The 17,406-nt window shown below is 38.3% G+C and overlaps 2 protein-coding genes across 6 annotated transcripts in view; one reads left to right on the plus strand and one right to left on the minus strand.

Moving 5' to 3' along the window:
* Positions 1 to 17,307, minus strand: part of ADK (adenosine kinase) — a 506,491-nt gene extending 489,184 nt beyond the window's left edge. For 4 of the 5 annotated variants that reach the window (XM_057530669.1, XM_057530671.1, XM_007166572.3 and 1 more), the window contains exon 1: positions 17,187 to 17,307. In XM_057530669.1, the coding sequence (XP_057386652.1) occupies positions 17,187 to 17,251 (65 nt within the window). In that variant the 5' untranslated portion in view covers positions 17,252 to 17,307. The remainder of the gene's footprint in view (positions 1 to 17,186) is intronic. The other variant, XM_057530670.1, reaches the window with a different exon arrangement.
* LOC114238843 (40S ribosomal protein S29-like) lies at positions 5,161 to 5,464 on the plus strand. Its single transcript, XM_057530674.1, has one exon. The coding sequence runs from the start codon at positions 5,187 to 5,189 to the stop codon at positions 5,355 to 5,357; it is 171 nt and encodes a 56-aa protein (XP_057386657.1). The 5' UTR covers positions 5,161 to 5,186; the 3' UTR covers positions 5,358 to 5,464.
* Positions 17,308 to 17,406: the final 99 nt, after the last annotated feature.

Consider the following 17,406-nt stretch of genomic DNA (forward strand, 5'->3'; position numbering starts at 1 on the left):
GGGGCACACAATGAATAGCAAGTGGTTAAATTTACCATACAACTAAGTAAATCTCCCACCCCAGCCATTCACTTTATGCAAATCAAATTTAGGCTTTAGTAAAATTACAAATTATTTCTTATCAAGATCTTTCAAAGGGCTTCCCTGGTGGCGCAGTGGTTGAGAATCCGCCTGCCAATGCAGGGGACACGGGTTCAAGCCCTGGTCTGGGAAGATCCCACATGCCGCGGGGCAACTAGGCCCGTGAGCCACAATTACTGAGCCTGCGCATCTGGAGCCTGTGCTCCGCAACAAGAGAGGCCGCGCTAGTGAGAGGCCCGCGCACCGCGATGAAGAGTGGCCCCCGCTTGCCACAACTAGAGAAAGCCCTCGCACAGAAACGAAGACCCAACACAGCCATAAATAAATAAATAAATAAATAAATATTTAAAAAAAAAAAAAAGATCTTTCAAGACTCATAAGTTGAAACCACAAATGTCCACAAAAGGTTCCACTGTAAAAAAAACAAATTTTTTTTTACTTACATTAGTCCTTGGGTATATCCTCTAACTCCTAGTGCCTATCATGTTCTACTATATAAGAGTAAAAATAAATGTGGTCTCAAATTAAACATGCAGTTTTATCCAAAAAGAGTCCTAAGAAATAGAAATTTCTAATGGGTTGCTTGAGAAATGATGGAACTGGTTTTATAAAAAGTTTTCTTTTATTCAATGTTTTTTGGGGTTTTTTTTTCTCTCTAAGAGAGTATCCTAATAATAGGAACCAGCAATTTCATAGTCTCCACTGATGAGGACTGACCTAGATTTGAAGGCCCTATCTTCCACCCTACTACATGGGCAGACGGCCATCTTCTCTCACAGTCTGTGGGACAAGACACAGACTGGTACTGGCTCTCATCTGCCTAAAGACTGACCTGAAATTGGATTTCAGGGTGCAGAGAGAAATAGTGAAATATTTAGAGTGAAACCCCTCCTTGTGGAAATAGGGTAGACTGCTTTTCTGCAATAACTAGATATTTAAAATTGAAAGACTTGGAAGTTTATACAGTGGTGATGGTGGTGGAGGTGGTAGTGATAGTAGTCTCAGAGTTACAGCGAAACCTGGGAGGGAGAGAACTGCAAAGAGCCCACCAAAACTGTTGTATTGGGAAAAATGTAATCTTTGAAGTGTCTTTCTTTACGCAGCACAAGTCAAGTAGAATTAAAATTATAGATATAAATATAGTATATATACCATAGCACTCCTTGGAGTGCTTTCAATGGAGATTACTTCACCCAGTGGTTACTTAATGTGATCATGTAATCTCAAGTTAAAGGGGAAGGATCATTAGCTTTTGGGGTGGGTCGTCGTGCAGATTTCCTAATGATTCATTACATACATGAGAGAATCAGGTATAGGAAACATTAAGAACAAATTTCTTTTATTGCCTCAATAGTTATATAAGTTCATCAAGAAATGAAATGTGATGGGACTACCAATATCAGGGTTTGATATATGTTCACATACACAAACTATGTACATAGGTATGTGTGTATATATAATATTATTCCAAAAATTGTTATTTTGGTGTAACTAATCATCTATAACTTATAAGACATTTATCCTCATATGCCTGTTTATAAGTTTAAAATACACATAAGTTCTCCCATTCCCATTTCATTTGGGGGTGGGTTTAAATAGTTATTTTTAAATACTGGCATCTAAACCCACAGAATTTCATTCTAAGCTCTTATAATTTTTCACATTCTCCTCCTTAATTACTTTGAAGGAAATCTTGACCATCATCATGTCTTCCTCAGTGGGGAAAAAAATAGACTGGGGTGGAGGAGCATTTAAGATGAATGTGGTTTATCTGAAAAACAGGACGTTTGTCTGCAGACTGAGGCAAAGAAGAATGACTCTGCAGCATAACTAGTCAAACAACCAGCCCAACCCATTCCCCAAAAGCCAGGGGTTAAACCCAAACACTGCTTCAAGATCTGGGATTCTAAATAGCCAAGGGTATGAGAAGATAAGTCCTTTTGCTTATATCTTAAGAAAGTGCTATTAATATTCCAAATATGGGCAGATATTCTGACATGGACATTTCCTCAAATCCCTACAGCTCTGTCACAGGGAATAGTCCTCTTCTGGAAACCACTCTGTCACCTAAAGATACAGTACACCACAAAACCTGCATTTTACAAGAATTAATGCTTTTTTTTTTTTGAGGTATGACTGACATATAACATTAGATTAGCTTCAGATGTACAACGTAATGATTCAGTATTTGTATATATTGCAAAATGATCATCACAATAAGTCTAGTTAACATCCATAACCATAAATAGTTACAAAGATTTTTTTCTTGTGATAACAACTTTTAGGTTTTTAACAAAAACGTTTAACGGTTTTGTTTTCTTTACTGAGGGGTGGAATGGGGGTTGGTGGGAGCAGATTTCTCACTTTTTCAGATTTCAACAAAAACATAACAGCTTCAGACTGCCTGCACGTGAAGGGAAGAAGTCATTAAATCCAAATGTAATCTTCAGGCATTGTAGGAAGGCAGTTCTTACTGAATGCCAAATAGACTTTTCAGGTAGTGTTAGGTAGCAAACTTATCTTAAGACTCCACAGAAATTTTTAGACCTTAAATTATTTCTACAACCTAAAACTCACAGTTCCATGGAAAAATACTATACATATTTAAATTAAACTCTGCACTTTGAAATCAAAAATTGACACATTTTCCAATGTTAGGGGTACGCGTGGCGGGGTGCAGGGGAGTAGACTATTGAAATTAATCATCTTTCAAAAGGCAATAACAGAATTAAAAGGTTGGATAAATTCAGTCATGGTTTTCAAAATTATTTTACTATAATTGTGGCAGATTAAAAATGGCCACAGTTTCTTGGAGACAAGAGTCTATGTCCCCTCCCCTTAAATATGGGCTAAACTATGACTCCTTTGACCAGATTCCAGGCTAGCCTTAAAGGACTGCCAGCTCCTGCCTTGGTCTCTTGGAGCCCTGAGTTGCCATCTAAGAGGTCCAACTACCAGGCTGAGGAAACTACATGGAGAGGCCCTCAAACCACACAGAGAAAGAGAGGAACCCAGCTAAGCCAAGATTGCCAGCCACCACTACCAAAACACCAGGCAAATGAGTAAAGACAACTTGTACCCTCCACACCGGACCTGTTATCAGCTAAATACCTCCAAGTGATCCTAGTCAATAGCACATGGAGCGGAAGAATCAACCAGCTACTCCTGACCCACAAAACCATGAACTCTAATAAAATGGCTGTTCTTTTAAGCCACTAAATTTTAGTACAGAAAACCAAACTCATTGTGAAAAATACATTTTGCATTGCAACTAATACTCCATAAATATACATAATGGAAACGTTTCACAAAGCAATACTTACCTTTACCATATTCAATGCATTGACCTTTTCTATTTTCCTTTTATAAAATACCACTTTTTCTACACCCAAATTGATTCATGATCTAGTTTGAAAAGCATTTTAATCTGTACTACTCACTTCACAGGTGCATACACAAATCTGGACAGAAACCTTAATAGGACCCAGGTGTTCTGATTCCTAATACAAAGCTCTTTTTCCTTGCCCCATGCTAACAGCCCACAGGTTCATAATAAGAAGCTTCTCACAAACTCACATACACACCTCAGAGCTGAGTGAAAAGTTGAAAAGCAGAGATGTCTGACGTTGGAAGTTATGTAGAAATCAGAAATAGCTAAGAGGAATGAGCCTTTTCCTTTTTTATCACTTCCCTTTACTTCCCCCCGTCTTTTCACAGATCTGTATTTTCCTACCCCTACTTCCTTTTTCCTATGGTTATCAAGCATTATAAAACTGAGGTTTTAAAATATTATTTGAACTTAATGAAATGTTATAGTCATATTCTTAAAAGTAGGCTAACTGAACATTTTATCATTTCTTTAAAAATGTTGCTTTTTTTTTTTTTGTATGAGGTCCAAGACTAATTGTGGCTGTAGGTCATTTTTAATGAAACAGAATTCTCATCACTGCCATCTCAGATCTCGTAGAACATTTTCATAAAATTTGAATTAATAATATTAAAAGATTAACAGCTTTTTAGCAGATTACTAGTAATTGTTTCATATATAACATAGGAGTATTTTTTGAAGCAAAGGGCTTGCTTTTTTTTTTTTTTGATCACACAAATCACTGTTGATTCCTGTTCTATTGTTTATACAATACCTGAATATTTGAGCTAATCACTAAAAATAAATCAGATTCAGGTTTGAATCCTATCTCTGCCACTTATTGTATAATCTTGAGCATATTAAACTCTGTGAATAGTAACAGTTATCCCATATAATTATAATAATTAATAATGCTAAGTCATAAGATTCAAATTATCAATATCAGGGAAAATTTCAAAATCTCTGAAGTAAATAAAAACTTACCAGAAATTGTTCTCTTAACTGGAACATTTTGACTCTTAAACATAAGCAAAATTAGTTTGCCCAAGGCTTTTAACGGAAAACACAACCTGCTCAAAACTGAAGTTTAGTGAGTTAATCCATTACAAAGCATACAATTAAGTATATCCCACAAGGGGATATTTATTCTTGGTGGGGGTGGGAGGGTACCTACATGTGTGAATAAGAGAACTTGAAAGACAAAAATCTAAAAAAGGTTACTAAACACTAAACACATTACCACAGAATTTCTTTAAATAGTGTGCTTATCTAGCACATACAGAGTTCACTTTGACAAGTTCTCAATTTGTGTCTTCATAGTGTAATACAAACAGCAAGAAATGTGAATCAGATGTCCTGAGTGTAGAATGAGAGCTTAGTATTTAGGGATGCTTAACTTCTCTGGGTCTATTTCCTCAGATGAAGGCAGTTACCTGGTGGCCTTGTGAGGAACCGTAAGAAAAGGTAAAAGTGCTTGACATATTCTTTAATATGTTATTTGTTTGTTTTTAACATTTATTTATTTATTTGGCTGTGCCAGGTCTTAGTTGCAGCATGTGGGATCTAGTTCCCTGACCAAGGATTGAACCCGGGCCCCTCACATTGGGAGCACGGGGTCCTAACCACTGGACCACCAGGGAAGTCCTAAATATGGACCACCAGGGAAGTCCTAAATATGTTATTTTTATCTTTAAAAAAAAAAAATTGCCTGTTGCCTCGTTGCAGCCGAGAAAGCAACATGGGGCACCAGCAGCTCTACTGGAGCCATCCGAGAAAATTCGGCCAGGGTTCTCGTTCTTGCCGCGTCTGCTCAAACCGGCACGGTCTGATCCGGAAATACGGCCTCAATATGTGCCACCAGTGTTTCCGCCAGTACGCGAAGGACATCGGCTTCATTAAGTTGGACTAAGTGTGAACTTCTTGAATGGGTCATCACGCATATCTACCTTCCTCAGAAACAATAATAACTCTTTGTATATAAAATAAAAATTTTAAAACTTCAAAAAAAAAATTAAACTTCATTTCTTGTTCTAGAAAGTAGGACAATGATAAGTTATAAGACTTCGGATCAAATTTCACCTCAGATACTTACTAGCTGTTACCTGATTGACATTTAACCTCACTGGGCTTCAATTCTCTAAACACAACCATGTAAATACAGACTTTGATTTTTAAGTACCTCCTCAGGCACCAACAATCTAAAGAGTCTAAAACATGTTCAAAGAGTTTTCAAAAATCACATGAAATTGTAAATTACCATCTCAAAGCCACATCTGGCTAATACTGAGATTTGCTGTTGTTTTCACACTTCAGCTCCATGATTTGTTGGAAACTTCAGCTATAGAAGATCCTACCCAACCTCAGGATTTGCACACCCAGCCATCTCCTCCCATTCCTGCTCCCACCAGCATTCCCTAGCAGTCTTTGGAAATACCAACGTAGCTTCTAAAAGGGAAAGGCTAAGAAAGCCTGCTTTAACCTGTTTTATGAGTATAAAGAAGCAATATCTTGACCAACAAGAAATCATTTAAACAGCTCTGAATCTGACTTGATAGCTACAGGATACTAACAAGTTTTCTAAGGAATGCAGTTTATTCAAGCTTCACATAGAAGTGAGATCAAAGGTCTCGTGTGTGTGTGTTTTCCATTAGTGAAAAAATGTACTCCTTTTCCCTTATTTGTGCTGAATCTAGGGGAGGAATGCTACACAAATAGGGAAAGAGGGGTACTAACGAAGGGATTCCTGTCTAATGCAGGAGGCTGGGCAAAGATAACTTAACATTGCTCCCAATTCTAAGGACTTGTGAGTGTAAGTCTAGAAATTTATATATTTCTCTACAGAGCATCTTTACAATATTCAAACTGAGGGATGAATATACCCAAAGAAGTCAAACCTACCATGTAGAGAAGAACCTAACTCCAACTCCCGCACCTTCCAAAAAAAAAAAAAAATCTTTTCAAGCTATTTTTTACTAAAATACTATTTTTTAATACTAAATATTTAGTACTACTTAATTTAATAATGTAACTATGTTTTATTATAATATTTCAAATCTAAACAATCCAGCTCTGTACACTTGGATAAGCAAGTGCTATGTAAAACAAGACAAAGTAGAATTGTCAGTATACTTGAATGGGGATCAACATGCTATCCCATGCTAAAATGTTATATAATCAGTTCCTCTTGAGTATGTGAGAACAGAGACATAACCAAGGGTGTAAATCTGCATCACTTCTACAGCTTAACAGCTCTAATCTTCACCAAAACTAAGAACTAAAAATGATAGCTAAGGTCTCAGCTCTGCGTAGGAAAAACAATTTCTGAAAAACTCTGTTTTAGGAGGAACCCAAGACTTCCTCACTCATGCCTATAAAACAAGAAAATGTTCAAATCTCTAATGTGGTTAACTTCAAAGACAACACGTTTGAACCGGTTTGTTATTTTTTTAAAGATAGTTTTCTTGTTTTTCAATTTGTTTACTCAAAAACTTAACATGGCTTTCCAGACTTCAGCTCAAGGGCTCAAAGAGTAAAACTATTTTGCTACATCAAGCTTAAAGGAATTTGAGAACCCTAAGACATCTGAATTTGATTCTTTTGCTATATTTTGTTTTCCAGTGACCCCTCTTGGATGAGTCAACAGACAAATTTCTTAAAAAGACCATTTTGCGGTATTACCTATTGGTTACATAGTACACTGTTACACAGTATGCTATGAAATTAACAACAATGTTGCTGACCTTCAGTGCTTTTGGAGTTCTAATTACAATGCAAATAAGCTCACTAATTAAGGACCTGCTAACCCATAGGGAAAAGACTGATCATTCTGATAGGTCACTGAGTTCTTTGCAAATTCACTTTCAGAAAATTTATTTCTCCACCAAATAAGCAATTCTACTACATTTTTTTTTTTAAGAAAGAAAACACTGACCACATGGCCTTAATAAAATGTTACTATTGGGCTTCCCTGGTGGCACAGTGGTTGAGAATCTGCCTGCCAATGCAGGGGACACGGGTTCGAGCCCTGGTCTGGGAAGATCCCACATGCCGCGGAGCAACTAGGCCCGTGAGCCACAACTACTGAGCTTGCGCGTCTGGAGCCTGTGCTCCGCAACAAGAGAGGCCGCGACAGTGAGAGGCCCGCGCACCGCGATGAAGAGTGGCCCCCGCTCTCCACAACTGGAGAAAGCCCTCGCGCAGAAACGAAGACCTAACACACCCCAAAATAAATAAGTAAATAAATACATTTATAAAAAAATAAAATAAAATGTTACTATTTATATAGGAGTAATATATATATTCTGAGGGAATTTTCCCCACGGACAAATGCAAGAAATGGTTATTATAGTCAAGGCTCACTATAGTCACCAGAAAGAACAGAAATGTAATCTAGGAGTGCATCTCTTGGCCTCTGTCCTCCAGTATTGGATTTATTTCACACACAAGCTCACTCTATGTAACAAGAAAAAAGAAAGGTCCAAGAACCATGAAATGTTTTCAGGTAAGAGTTCTATCAACTCTTATGAATAGATAAGAATTTACAGCCAATACATGAATCCATTATGTGCCACTGAGTACTACAAACATAACCTTAAAACATCTTTAAAGAGTTTAAGAATTAATTCACTGAATAAAAATTTAGAGCCTATGTTGCAATGAAGTAATTAGTTATAAGGCATTAAGAGTTATTCAACTAGTTTCCCTACTTCAAGTAGCACTAGATGAGATAAAACATGCATACACTGTGCACTGCAATAATGCAAAGTATAAAGTACAAACAACCAGTGAAGGAGCTGTTTCCAGGCTCGGTGATTAGGAAAGTTTTATAGGGAAGACAGACTTTGGCTGGACCTTGAGGAATGAGGTTTTCATAAATATATTCTATATATGCTATAATGAACTTTTCTCTTGCTGAGAGAATGATACCACCTCACCTCCTACACCCTACAAGGTGCTGGCGGAGCTGTTGATTAGAGCGTCCTCCTCAACATCCATGCACTCCCCCACATATATAAACACCATTGGTGTGCACGCAAGCACGCACACTTGCACACAGGAAAATGGCTGAGAGTATATCCAAGGCTGGCCAAAATCCCCACCTCTGATACACTAACTGGTTCAATGGTGGGTATGTAACCCAGGCAGGACTAATCAGAGTATTCTCAAAACTGATACACAGATGTGGAAAGTCTCTGCCTTTGGGCTCATGAGATTTTTGGCTTAGGGATGAAAAATGCCATCTTTCTTGTTACATTAAGATGGGCTGTGTGAGAAATGAATTCAATACCAGAGGACAATAGAGGCAAGAGATGCACTCCTAAAATGAGTCATATTTGGCTAGACTTCCTGCTCTTTTAGTCAACTGAGTCTCTTAGAGACTTAATGGTTCTACTAGGGATACACCAAAGTCCAGCCTCAGCCTCTAGAAGGCAAAAAGCCAAGTAACCACTTCAAATATCATTTCTGATAACCCCTAATTTTGTGAGTGATCAGTAATCACATATGCTACCTTCATACCTATAATCCTGTATTTGCAGCTAACATAGCAAAATAGCGGGGCTTATTAGTAACTAAATGTGGTTTGCTGACAAAATTGTGAGATCCTGTTAATACAGTAACCAAACTGTGTCTTGAGAAGGTAAGAGTTTCTTACATAATTGCTGTACATATTTTCTTATTCTCTTCTACAGAAGATGCTGAAATCAGCATGTATGCAATGAAAGCCAAAATGCAAATGGAAACTCAAGATGTTCTTATGTTGAAAGCTAATTATTGTTTCCTAGATGAATACATTTTTAAAGAAATCATATGAGGGCACAAGTACAAACAAGTACAAACAAAAACATAAGAAATAAAACATAAAAGTGAGGGCAACAACTTTAAATCTACTTTGGAAAATATTCAAAAAGTATCATCTTCAAGCAGTATGTGAAACTTTAGTTCATGAGACCACTTCAGTGAAATGAGCTTTCCAAATCTTGAAGGTCAAAAATTGAAGAGAAGTCTTTACCTTAGTCAGTTACTATTTGAAAGGAAGAAAAGCCTAATAACTCAATTACATAACCAGCACCAGTATTATGGTAGAACTAGCCAAACAAGACCTTTGAAATAAGCATCTATTTAGTATCATCAACATGTAGAATGGGGACTGCAGGAAAATTTTAGCAAGTGATTCTGATGAGAAATTGTCGTTCCTGCACAATAGAAAGCTTTTAAAAACTGAATATTTAAATTTTTAGAAAGGCCCTCAATCCTATTATTGAATCCTGGGGCAAGATATGTTCTGAGGCCAGAATTTTATGGGATTTAGAAATCTGTCAATTTTAGGAAGGTAATGCACTGTATGTACTATATATTTTATAAACTGCCCAGGAGTGTTTCACTCAGGATGCCATTAACAAACACATATTTCTACAGCAAAACATACACATTTGTGTCAGACAAATAAATACTACAGGGGGCCTCAAACCCATTCAAGTTTTGCTGCCAAATTAATTGATCTCAAACTTTTTTTTTAATTTCCAGTTTTCAGAGCTTTTGGGATTTCAGAAATACAGATGAAAAGATTACAACCTATAATAAAATCATAATACTTGTTTTACAAAGTTTCAGATTTACTTAGTATCCCAGAGGTCCATTCTGTAATGATGATATTTAGCCACTCAGCACTTGGCCAAAATATGTATTTAATGCACATCAAGTTCCTCCAGTTTAAAATCAAGAGTCTTAATATATATGTTCAGTGTAGAAAAGTTGGAAAATACAAAAAAAAAATAAAGAAAGAAAGAAAATAAAATAACCCACAATCCGAATGTAAGTTGGTGCAGCCACTATGGAGAACAGTATGGAGGTTCCTCCAAAAACTAAAAATAGAGTTACCATATGATCCAGCAATTCCACTGCTGGGCATATACCCAGAGAAAACTATAATTTGAAAAGATACATGCACACCCATGTTCATAGCAGCACTATTTACAACAGCCAAGCCATGGAAACAACCTAAATGTCCATCGAGAGATCAATAGATAAAAATGTGAGATATACACACATACACACACACACACACACACAAAATGGAATATTACTCAGCCATAAAAAAAGAATGAAATAATGCCATTTTCAGGTACATGGATGGACCCAGAGATTATCACACTAAGTGAAGTAAGTCAGAAAGAGAAAGACAAATACTGTATGATATCACTTATATGCACCTGGAATACCCTCTCAACCTGAGGACTTTGATCTTTCTTAAATTCTGGAAAATTCTCAGTCATCATCTCTTCTAACAAGGCCTCTCCACCATTCACACTCTTTCCCCTTTTTGGAACTCCCAGTTAGATGTTAGTTGGTGCCTCTCAATATATGTATGTGTTTATATATATATATATATATATATATATGTATATATAATATTCTCTTGAGTTTTCTTGATTTCTCTGTGCTACATCAGGGTGAATTACTCAGTACTATCATCCAACTCACTAATTTTTGCTTTAAATACGTTTGGACCAGAGTTTAACCAACTTTTTAAAATTTTTTTAATTTTTCACCATTTTTTCTTTTATATAGCCATTTACTTCACATTTACCTATTGTTTATTTTTAACATGCTTTTTTTATAACTATTACTTCTTTTATCTTTTTAAAGATATTTAAAATACTTAAAAGTTATTTTGAAATTGCTCCATTAGATTTTAAGTGAGTTTATCTCCTAGTGCTTTTGTTATTTTCTAAGTAATAGTCTTCCTCCTCTGTTTGCAGGCTCAGACTTTCCCTTCCTCTTTCCAATGGTTTTGAGGTAAGCCACCCCTCTTCCACAGCCCATGACCTCCAAGCTCGGTGCTCTTGTACCAGGTGATACTGGAGAAATTACAGTTCCCATCTCTGAGCCATGTGGCAGCTCAGCCACTTCTGTGTCGCCACTTCAGAGCCACAGCTTTTTAAAGCAACAGCCAGGAGCAGAGGCTTTCAGCCTTCTTTTCATCCAGCCCCAGCCCAGCTCCAAGTTTCATCCAGGGTATCTGACTCCAGTTCCCCTGCACAAAGTTATTTCCACTTGCTCCAGGATCTAAATGCATGTTTGCTTTCCATTTCAGTCCGTGGAGATGGTTATCTTGTTCTTGAGTATACCTATATCTTTTCTTTTTCTTTTTAAATTTGTAATTGCAGTGTTTGGAGCAGGGTAGGGAGCTAAAAGCAGGATAAAGAGTACCATAATAACAACAGCTAACTTTTACTGAAAACATACTATGTGCCAATTTTATATTTATTTTTTCATGAAATCCTCTCAACAATCTTTTGAGGTAGGTATTTTTATTATACCCATTTCAAAGATGAGAAAACAGAGGCATGGGGCCAGTAAACAATCTTTCCAAGATTACCAGCTAATAAGGACCAAGAGTCAAACCAAAGTTCTTAACCACTGCTCTACTGGCTTCCATCCTGACCAGAACACTCTTCAGAATTTTGATTCTCTCTCTTATTTTTTTCCCCACTTAACTCTGAACATTTTGCATACAGGCAGGATTTTAATCGATGGAAGGGAAGAAGAGCCATATTCCAGGTAGAAAGTAGCATATTGGCCTCATGTTTATTTAGTGTTATTCAGTCTAGGCCTATACCTAAAACCAGAAACATAGTTTCAATGCCTGTCTTTTTACCAAAAGCCCTTCTCACTTTCCCTGGGCTCCAGGCATTTCATGTTTACCTCTAGATACCCAGGACAATCCATGCAGGCTTTTCTCTGACTCTGCCTTTTCACCACCCTCACTCTGCCCTAGTATATAACGTCTAGGAAAGGACCTTATTAAGGGATTCATAGAAAGTACCTCAGGAGACTTCCGTTTTTCATTTTCCTTCATAACCAAAGTTTTAATCTTAAAGGATTAAATTTGTAAATATAAGTGAACAACATGCAATATCACCCGAAAAGAGCCAAACTCAATTTTAGGCTTCATTGTTAAAAACATAAGGTCTAGAAAAGTAAAGATTATCAGTCCCACGCTATGCTGCACTGATAATTTATCCAACAAACATTAACTGAATAGCTCCTAAGGACCAGGCACTGAGCAATACACTACGGACGCACAATCGATCATCCTTTCTCTTTTCTAGTATGCATACATTTTCCTCATTTAATCCTCACAACAGGCCACTCCGGGAACAGTATGCTCAGTTTATAAAAATCATCTTCTGGAGAATTTCCTGAAATAGAAAAAAAATGTGTTTTAAAAGAAGAGGTCAGACGTTGAGAATGGACTTGAGGACATGGGGGAAGGGGAGGCTGGGACGTAGTAAGAGAGTAGCACGGACATACATACACTACCAAATGTAAAATAGATGGCTAGTGGGAAGCTGCTGCATAGCACAGGGAGATCAGCTAGGTGCTCTGTGACCACTTAGAGGGGCGAGATAGGGAGGGTGGGAGGGAGGCTCAAGAGGGAGGGGATATGGGGATATGTGTGTACATATAGCTGATTCACTTTGTTGTATGGCAGAAACTAACACAACATCGTGAAGCAATTTTACTCCAATAAATATGTATTTAAAAAATAAATAAATAAACACCAAAAAAAAAAAAGAAGAGGTTACTAAAACTGTTGCTTGGTCATCTAAAATACGTACAGACTTTTATTCCTAGGTTTAATACACAATTCTAAAACACAGAGTCCTAGTGAGAGGTAAAAGACAGAAGGAAAGACTAAAAGGAGTCCATGGAAGTGAAATGGTTAGGAAGCAATAATTTGAGAAAAAGTCAACATTTGCTGACTGGAGAAGTGCAGTTTGTCTCCTTTTTAATAGAGATTAAAATTATATATAATTTATATATATATAAATTATATAAAATTAAAAGTCATGATCCAGAACAATGTGTAATTGCTAAAACATCAGAGAGAGTTACAGTGTGGGCTCTTCAGGTTCAACCCTTCCTAACATCGACTTCAGAGCTTATGAATATTTGCTATGATGAATAAGTAGAGCTACTCCTGAAGAAGATTAGGCAGAACTTGAACCTGTAGGTGGAGAGACTGGTTAAGAAGCCAACATCAAGTCTAAGCAAAATAAAGTCTAAACTTGAGTTGTGGCAGCAGGGATGGAAAAGAAAAGGAATTTATCAGACATAACTGAAGAAGAAAAGACCAACTTTGATAACCATACGCAGAGGTAAAATGAATCAAGTATCTAGGTTCCAAACTTTGGAGTAAGAGAAGTTAGTGGTGCCGTTAACAGATGTAGGGACCATGGAAGAAGGTGCAGATTTAGGACAGCAGATGGATTTAGTTTGATATATATGACTTTGAAGTGTCAGCAAGACACTCAGAAGGAGATATTCAGCAGACAGTTAAAATTAGGGTCTGAGAGCTGAAGGATACAGAGATAGAAAGATCACACAAGTTAAAGTGTTCAGTACAAAGCCTGGACCCTCCTACACCTTCTGCTTCAGTCAGACCAAACAAATGTAGTTCCCCAACAGAGGCAGCTCTCTGCCATTTCTACCTCCAAACAAACTTTTTTATAAAGCCAGACACCCTACTTCACACCTCTGTCATCTTTCAGTATGCTCAGGTATCATTTTCCCAAACCCTACTCATTTTCCACCAAGAGGATGGTACCTGGGTCTTAGCTCTCTCACTCTATGTACCTAATTTTTAGCACCATGCCTAAAATAGCAGGCATTTGAAAGGCTGACTAAAAGAATAGATTTGGCATGTGCTCAACAAGCCTTGGAAGGAACTCCATCCTCTTAGAGGTGACCACTGAAGAAATTAACTTGGGTGATATTTCCAAAGGAGAGAAAAGAAAGTTAAGTGGTCCTAAATACAGATAATCATCATGGAACATTTTCATCTAGGGAGCAGTTCCCAAAAATGCTTCTCGACTTCTTTCAGGCCTAAATACCTCATCTGTAACACAAGGATCATTATTCCTACTTCACATGTTGCTGGGAAGATTAAATGAGATAGCATAAATAAAGCACCTAGTATAATGTATGGCACTCAATTAATGTTCCTCAACCCAATGTGAAAACATGATAGAGCTAGCTTATTTCTTTGCAACTTCAGTAACTGCTATACCCTAAAAAGCCTAGAAAAAGAATGGATATTTGAGAAAGGGAAGCTAGACTTGTCAGATGCTCTCCATGAAGCAGAGTTTTTTCCAGCCTCACACTATCGTCACTTCTGTCTGGATAATTCTTTGGTTTAGGGGGCTTCCCGTGCATTGTAGGATGTTTAGCAGCATCCTTGAATTCCATCCACTTGGTGCCATTAGCCCTCCCCACCAAATATGTCTCCAGACATTGCCAAATGTCCCTTGGGGGGCAATACTTCCCCTGCTTGAGAACTATTACCCTAGAACTAACTGAAATTCTCACAAAGCCCTAAATCCTTTTCTTGACATCTACAAATATATATCAAATTTATTTGTTCCCTAGGAACTGATTCTACACATTAAATCATGCTTAGACTTTATAAGCCGTTCTCTTCTTTTTTATTAGTTGTTTTGTTTGTTTGTTTTTTTATACTGCAGGTTCTTATTAGTCATCAATTTTATACACATCAGTGTATACATGTCAATCCCAATCGATAAGCCGTTCTCTTAAAAGTTAACCAAAACTGTTAGCTAGCCCCTTAACTGTCAAGCAAGTCATCATAGATAATGCATGCAGTCTAACCACTCAGTGCATTACCACACTGAGACCCTTAAAGCCAAACTAATATAATGAAAGTAGGAATAGCCAATCCCAAAAGGTCTTCACACAAAATGAAGAGATTTATCCCAGTACTCAAGTGTCTAATCCTGACTTCATGGCTACAGGTGGTACTAACTACATATTTTATAAAATGAGTTTTAGTTGCCTAAGGACTTTTACAAGTTTTACGTAGACACTAATGACATGTAAAATAACCTTATACCTGTTTAAGAATTCTTATGTATCATATACCCATATATTGCAACAACACAAAAAGTTATGTACACTAACCGCAAAACAAAACAAAGAACAGATGGGAAAGTAGAGAAACAAAAGCGGAGTGAACAGTTCACTAGGGCTTTTGGACAAACTGTGAGGTTAATAAAGTTGACCTTGATCAAATTACTTAACCTCTCTATACCTGTTTCCTCCTTGCTAAAATGTATATAATTATAGTGTCTACCTTGTAGGGTTGTTGTGGGATTGAATGAGTTAAAATATGTAAAATGCTGAAACAATACATATTAAACATTATTATTTATCGTTATTTTTAAGGCTGCATAGGCGAAGAGAAGTGTATCTTGGGTGGTTGTATAAAAGTAGGCACAGTAAAGTCAAACAATGAACTTGCACCCAGATGCTCTATGTTCAAAAACTTCAGTTCCTTAACTAATTGTTTCATTTGGGCTTCCATTTTCTCATCTGTAAAATAGGAAAGCACTTTGAAAACAGATTACCATACGAGAAAATCTAAGGTCTGTATGTTCAGTAGGATAGCAGGGGAAAGTTGCAGCTGTCTTCCAATTTGGTAGAGGAAACTTTGTGAAGAAGGTACTTTTTAAGGAAATACTCTAATAATGGGCCAACCAGAGAAAGCACATGCCTTGAACCCAGGTAGGTGTGATTCAAAAGCCTTTGCTTTACTCTATAGTTTGAAAGCTTAAAACGAAAAAGGAACATCCTGAGTCGTTTAAAAAAAAAAAAGTTTATTTTCTTCATATAAGGTAGGCACACTAACCCTTTGACCCTTTGAAAGTAACAGGAATACATTAAAGGCACTGGCAGGGATTTGGTCACCATCCATTCAAAACAGCGTTAACACACCACCAAATCCCTAAGTGATCTTTTCTTTTCAATTATGAAAGATTCGTTTTTTCAGAGGTGAAGAAGGGTAATGCTGTTAGAAATGAGATTTGCCCTGTATAATCAGGAGTGTCCCAACAGTTTTCAATCAGTTTGATGTCTATTTTTAGATACAAAAATCTTTGCCTTCCAAGGAACATTTCAAAATCATCAAGGAATGGGCATACTGCACCTTATACTTATTAGGAAGGAATATTTTAACCAATAACTTTTTGTAAGTAAAAGTTGCAACATCAAATCATATGTGAAACAAATGTTAGGTGCAGAACTATCTCCACTGCTGCCAAAAGTGCAAGGAAAAAAAGAAAAACCAAGCTTTCCTAACCGTTCAGGCAAATGCCACCTCCGCAAAGCCTCGGAGGGGGAGTCTTGGTCCCCGGTAGAGGGTCTCCAAAGATAACACCATTCGGTTCGATGTACGTACGAAAAGGAAGGTCAAGGCGCCCTTCCGCGACCTTTACGAAAAATCCCAAGAATTCTGTCGTTGCCCCAGGGTAGAGCAGTCGCTGGGCATTCTCCTCGACATCCCCCAAGGAAGAGGAGGTGGCCGCGAGTGACTCGGCTCAGGTCGGGTCCGGTCCTCCCGGGTCGCACCAGCTCAGCGCGGGCGGGCTCCCACGTGGCGCCCGCAGCCTGCCCAAAGCCGGCTCTGCACCCCCGGCCGGCGTTCTGATTGGCCAAGGGCGGCGGAGCTTCTCCGGAGCCGGCGGCGACTCGGCCAAACTGGGAGGGCGCCGGGCAAAAGGTCGCAGCCAGGCGGGCAGCTACCCGAGCAACCGGTCCCGTGTGTTCGCCCCATGCCAGCGGTGAGGATACCACCCGGCGCCTCGGTCGCGCAACCCCACGTGGTCCCTGGTTAGCAGCAGGCACAGTCACCCTCCACCCTATGTCAGGTAGCGCTCACCTCAGCGCTCGAGGCGCCTCCACCTTCAGCTTTTTGGGCTTCGGCTCCTCCTCAGGCGCTGCCATTTTCCCACTCCCACCTCACTTAAGCTCCAGCGCTCGCCCCACCCCTTCGGCTCCCGAAGGCCCCGCCCCCTCTCGCATCACCTCCTCCTTGTCTCGAAACCCCGCCCCTCTAGGCTCCTCCCAGTTCGTGCCTCTCCCAGCCACAGCCATTTGGC

This window comes from Balaenoptera acutorostrata, chromosome 16 (assembly GCF_949987535.1).
Source record: "Balaenoptera acutorostrata chromosome 16, mBalAcu1.1, whole genome shotgun sequence".
Lineage (NCBI taxonomy): Eukaryota > Metazoa > Chordata > Mammalia > Artiodactyla > Balaenopteridae > Balaenoptera > Balaenoptera acutorostrata.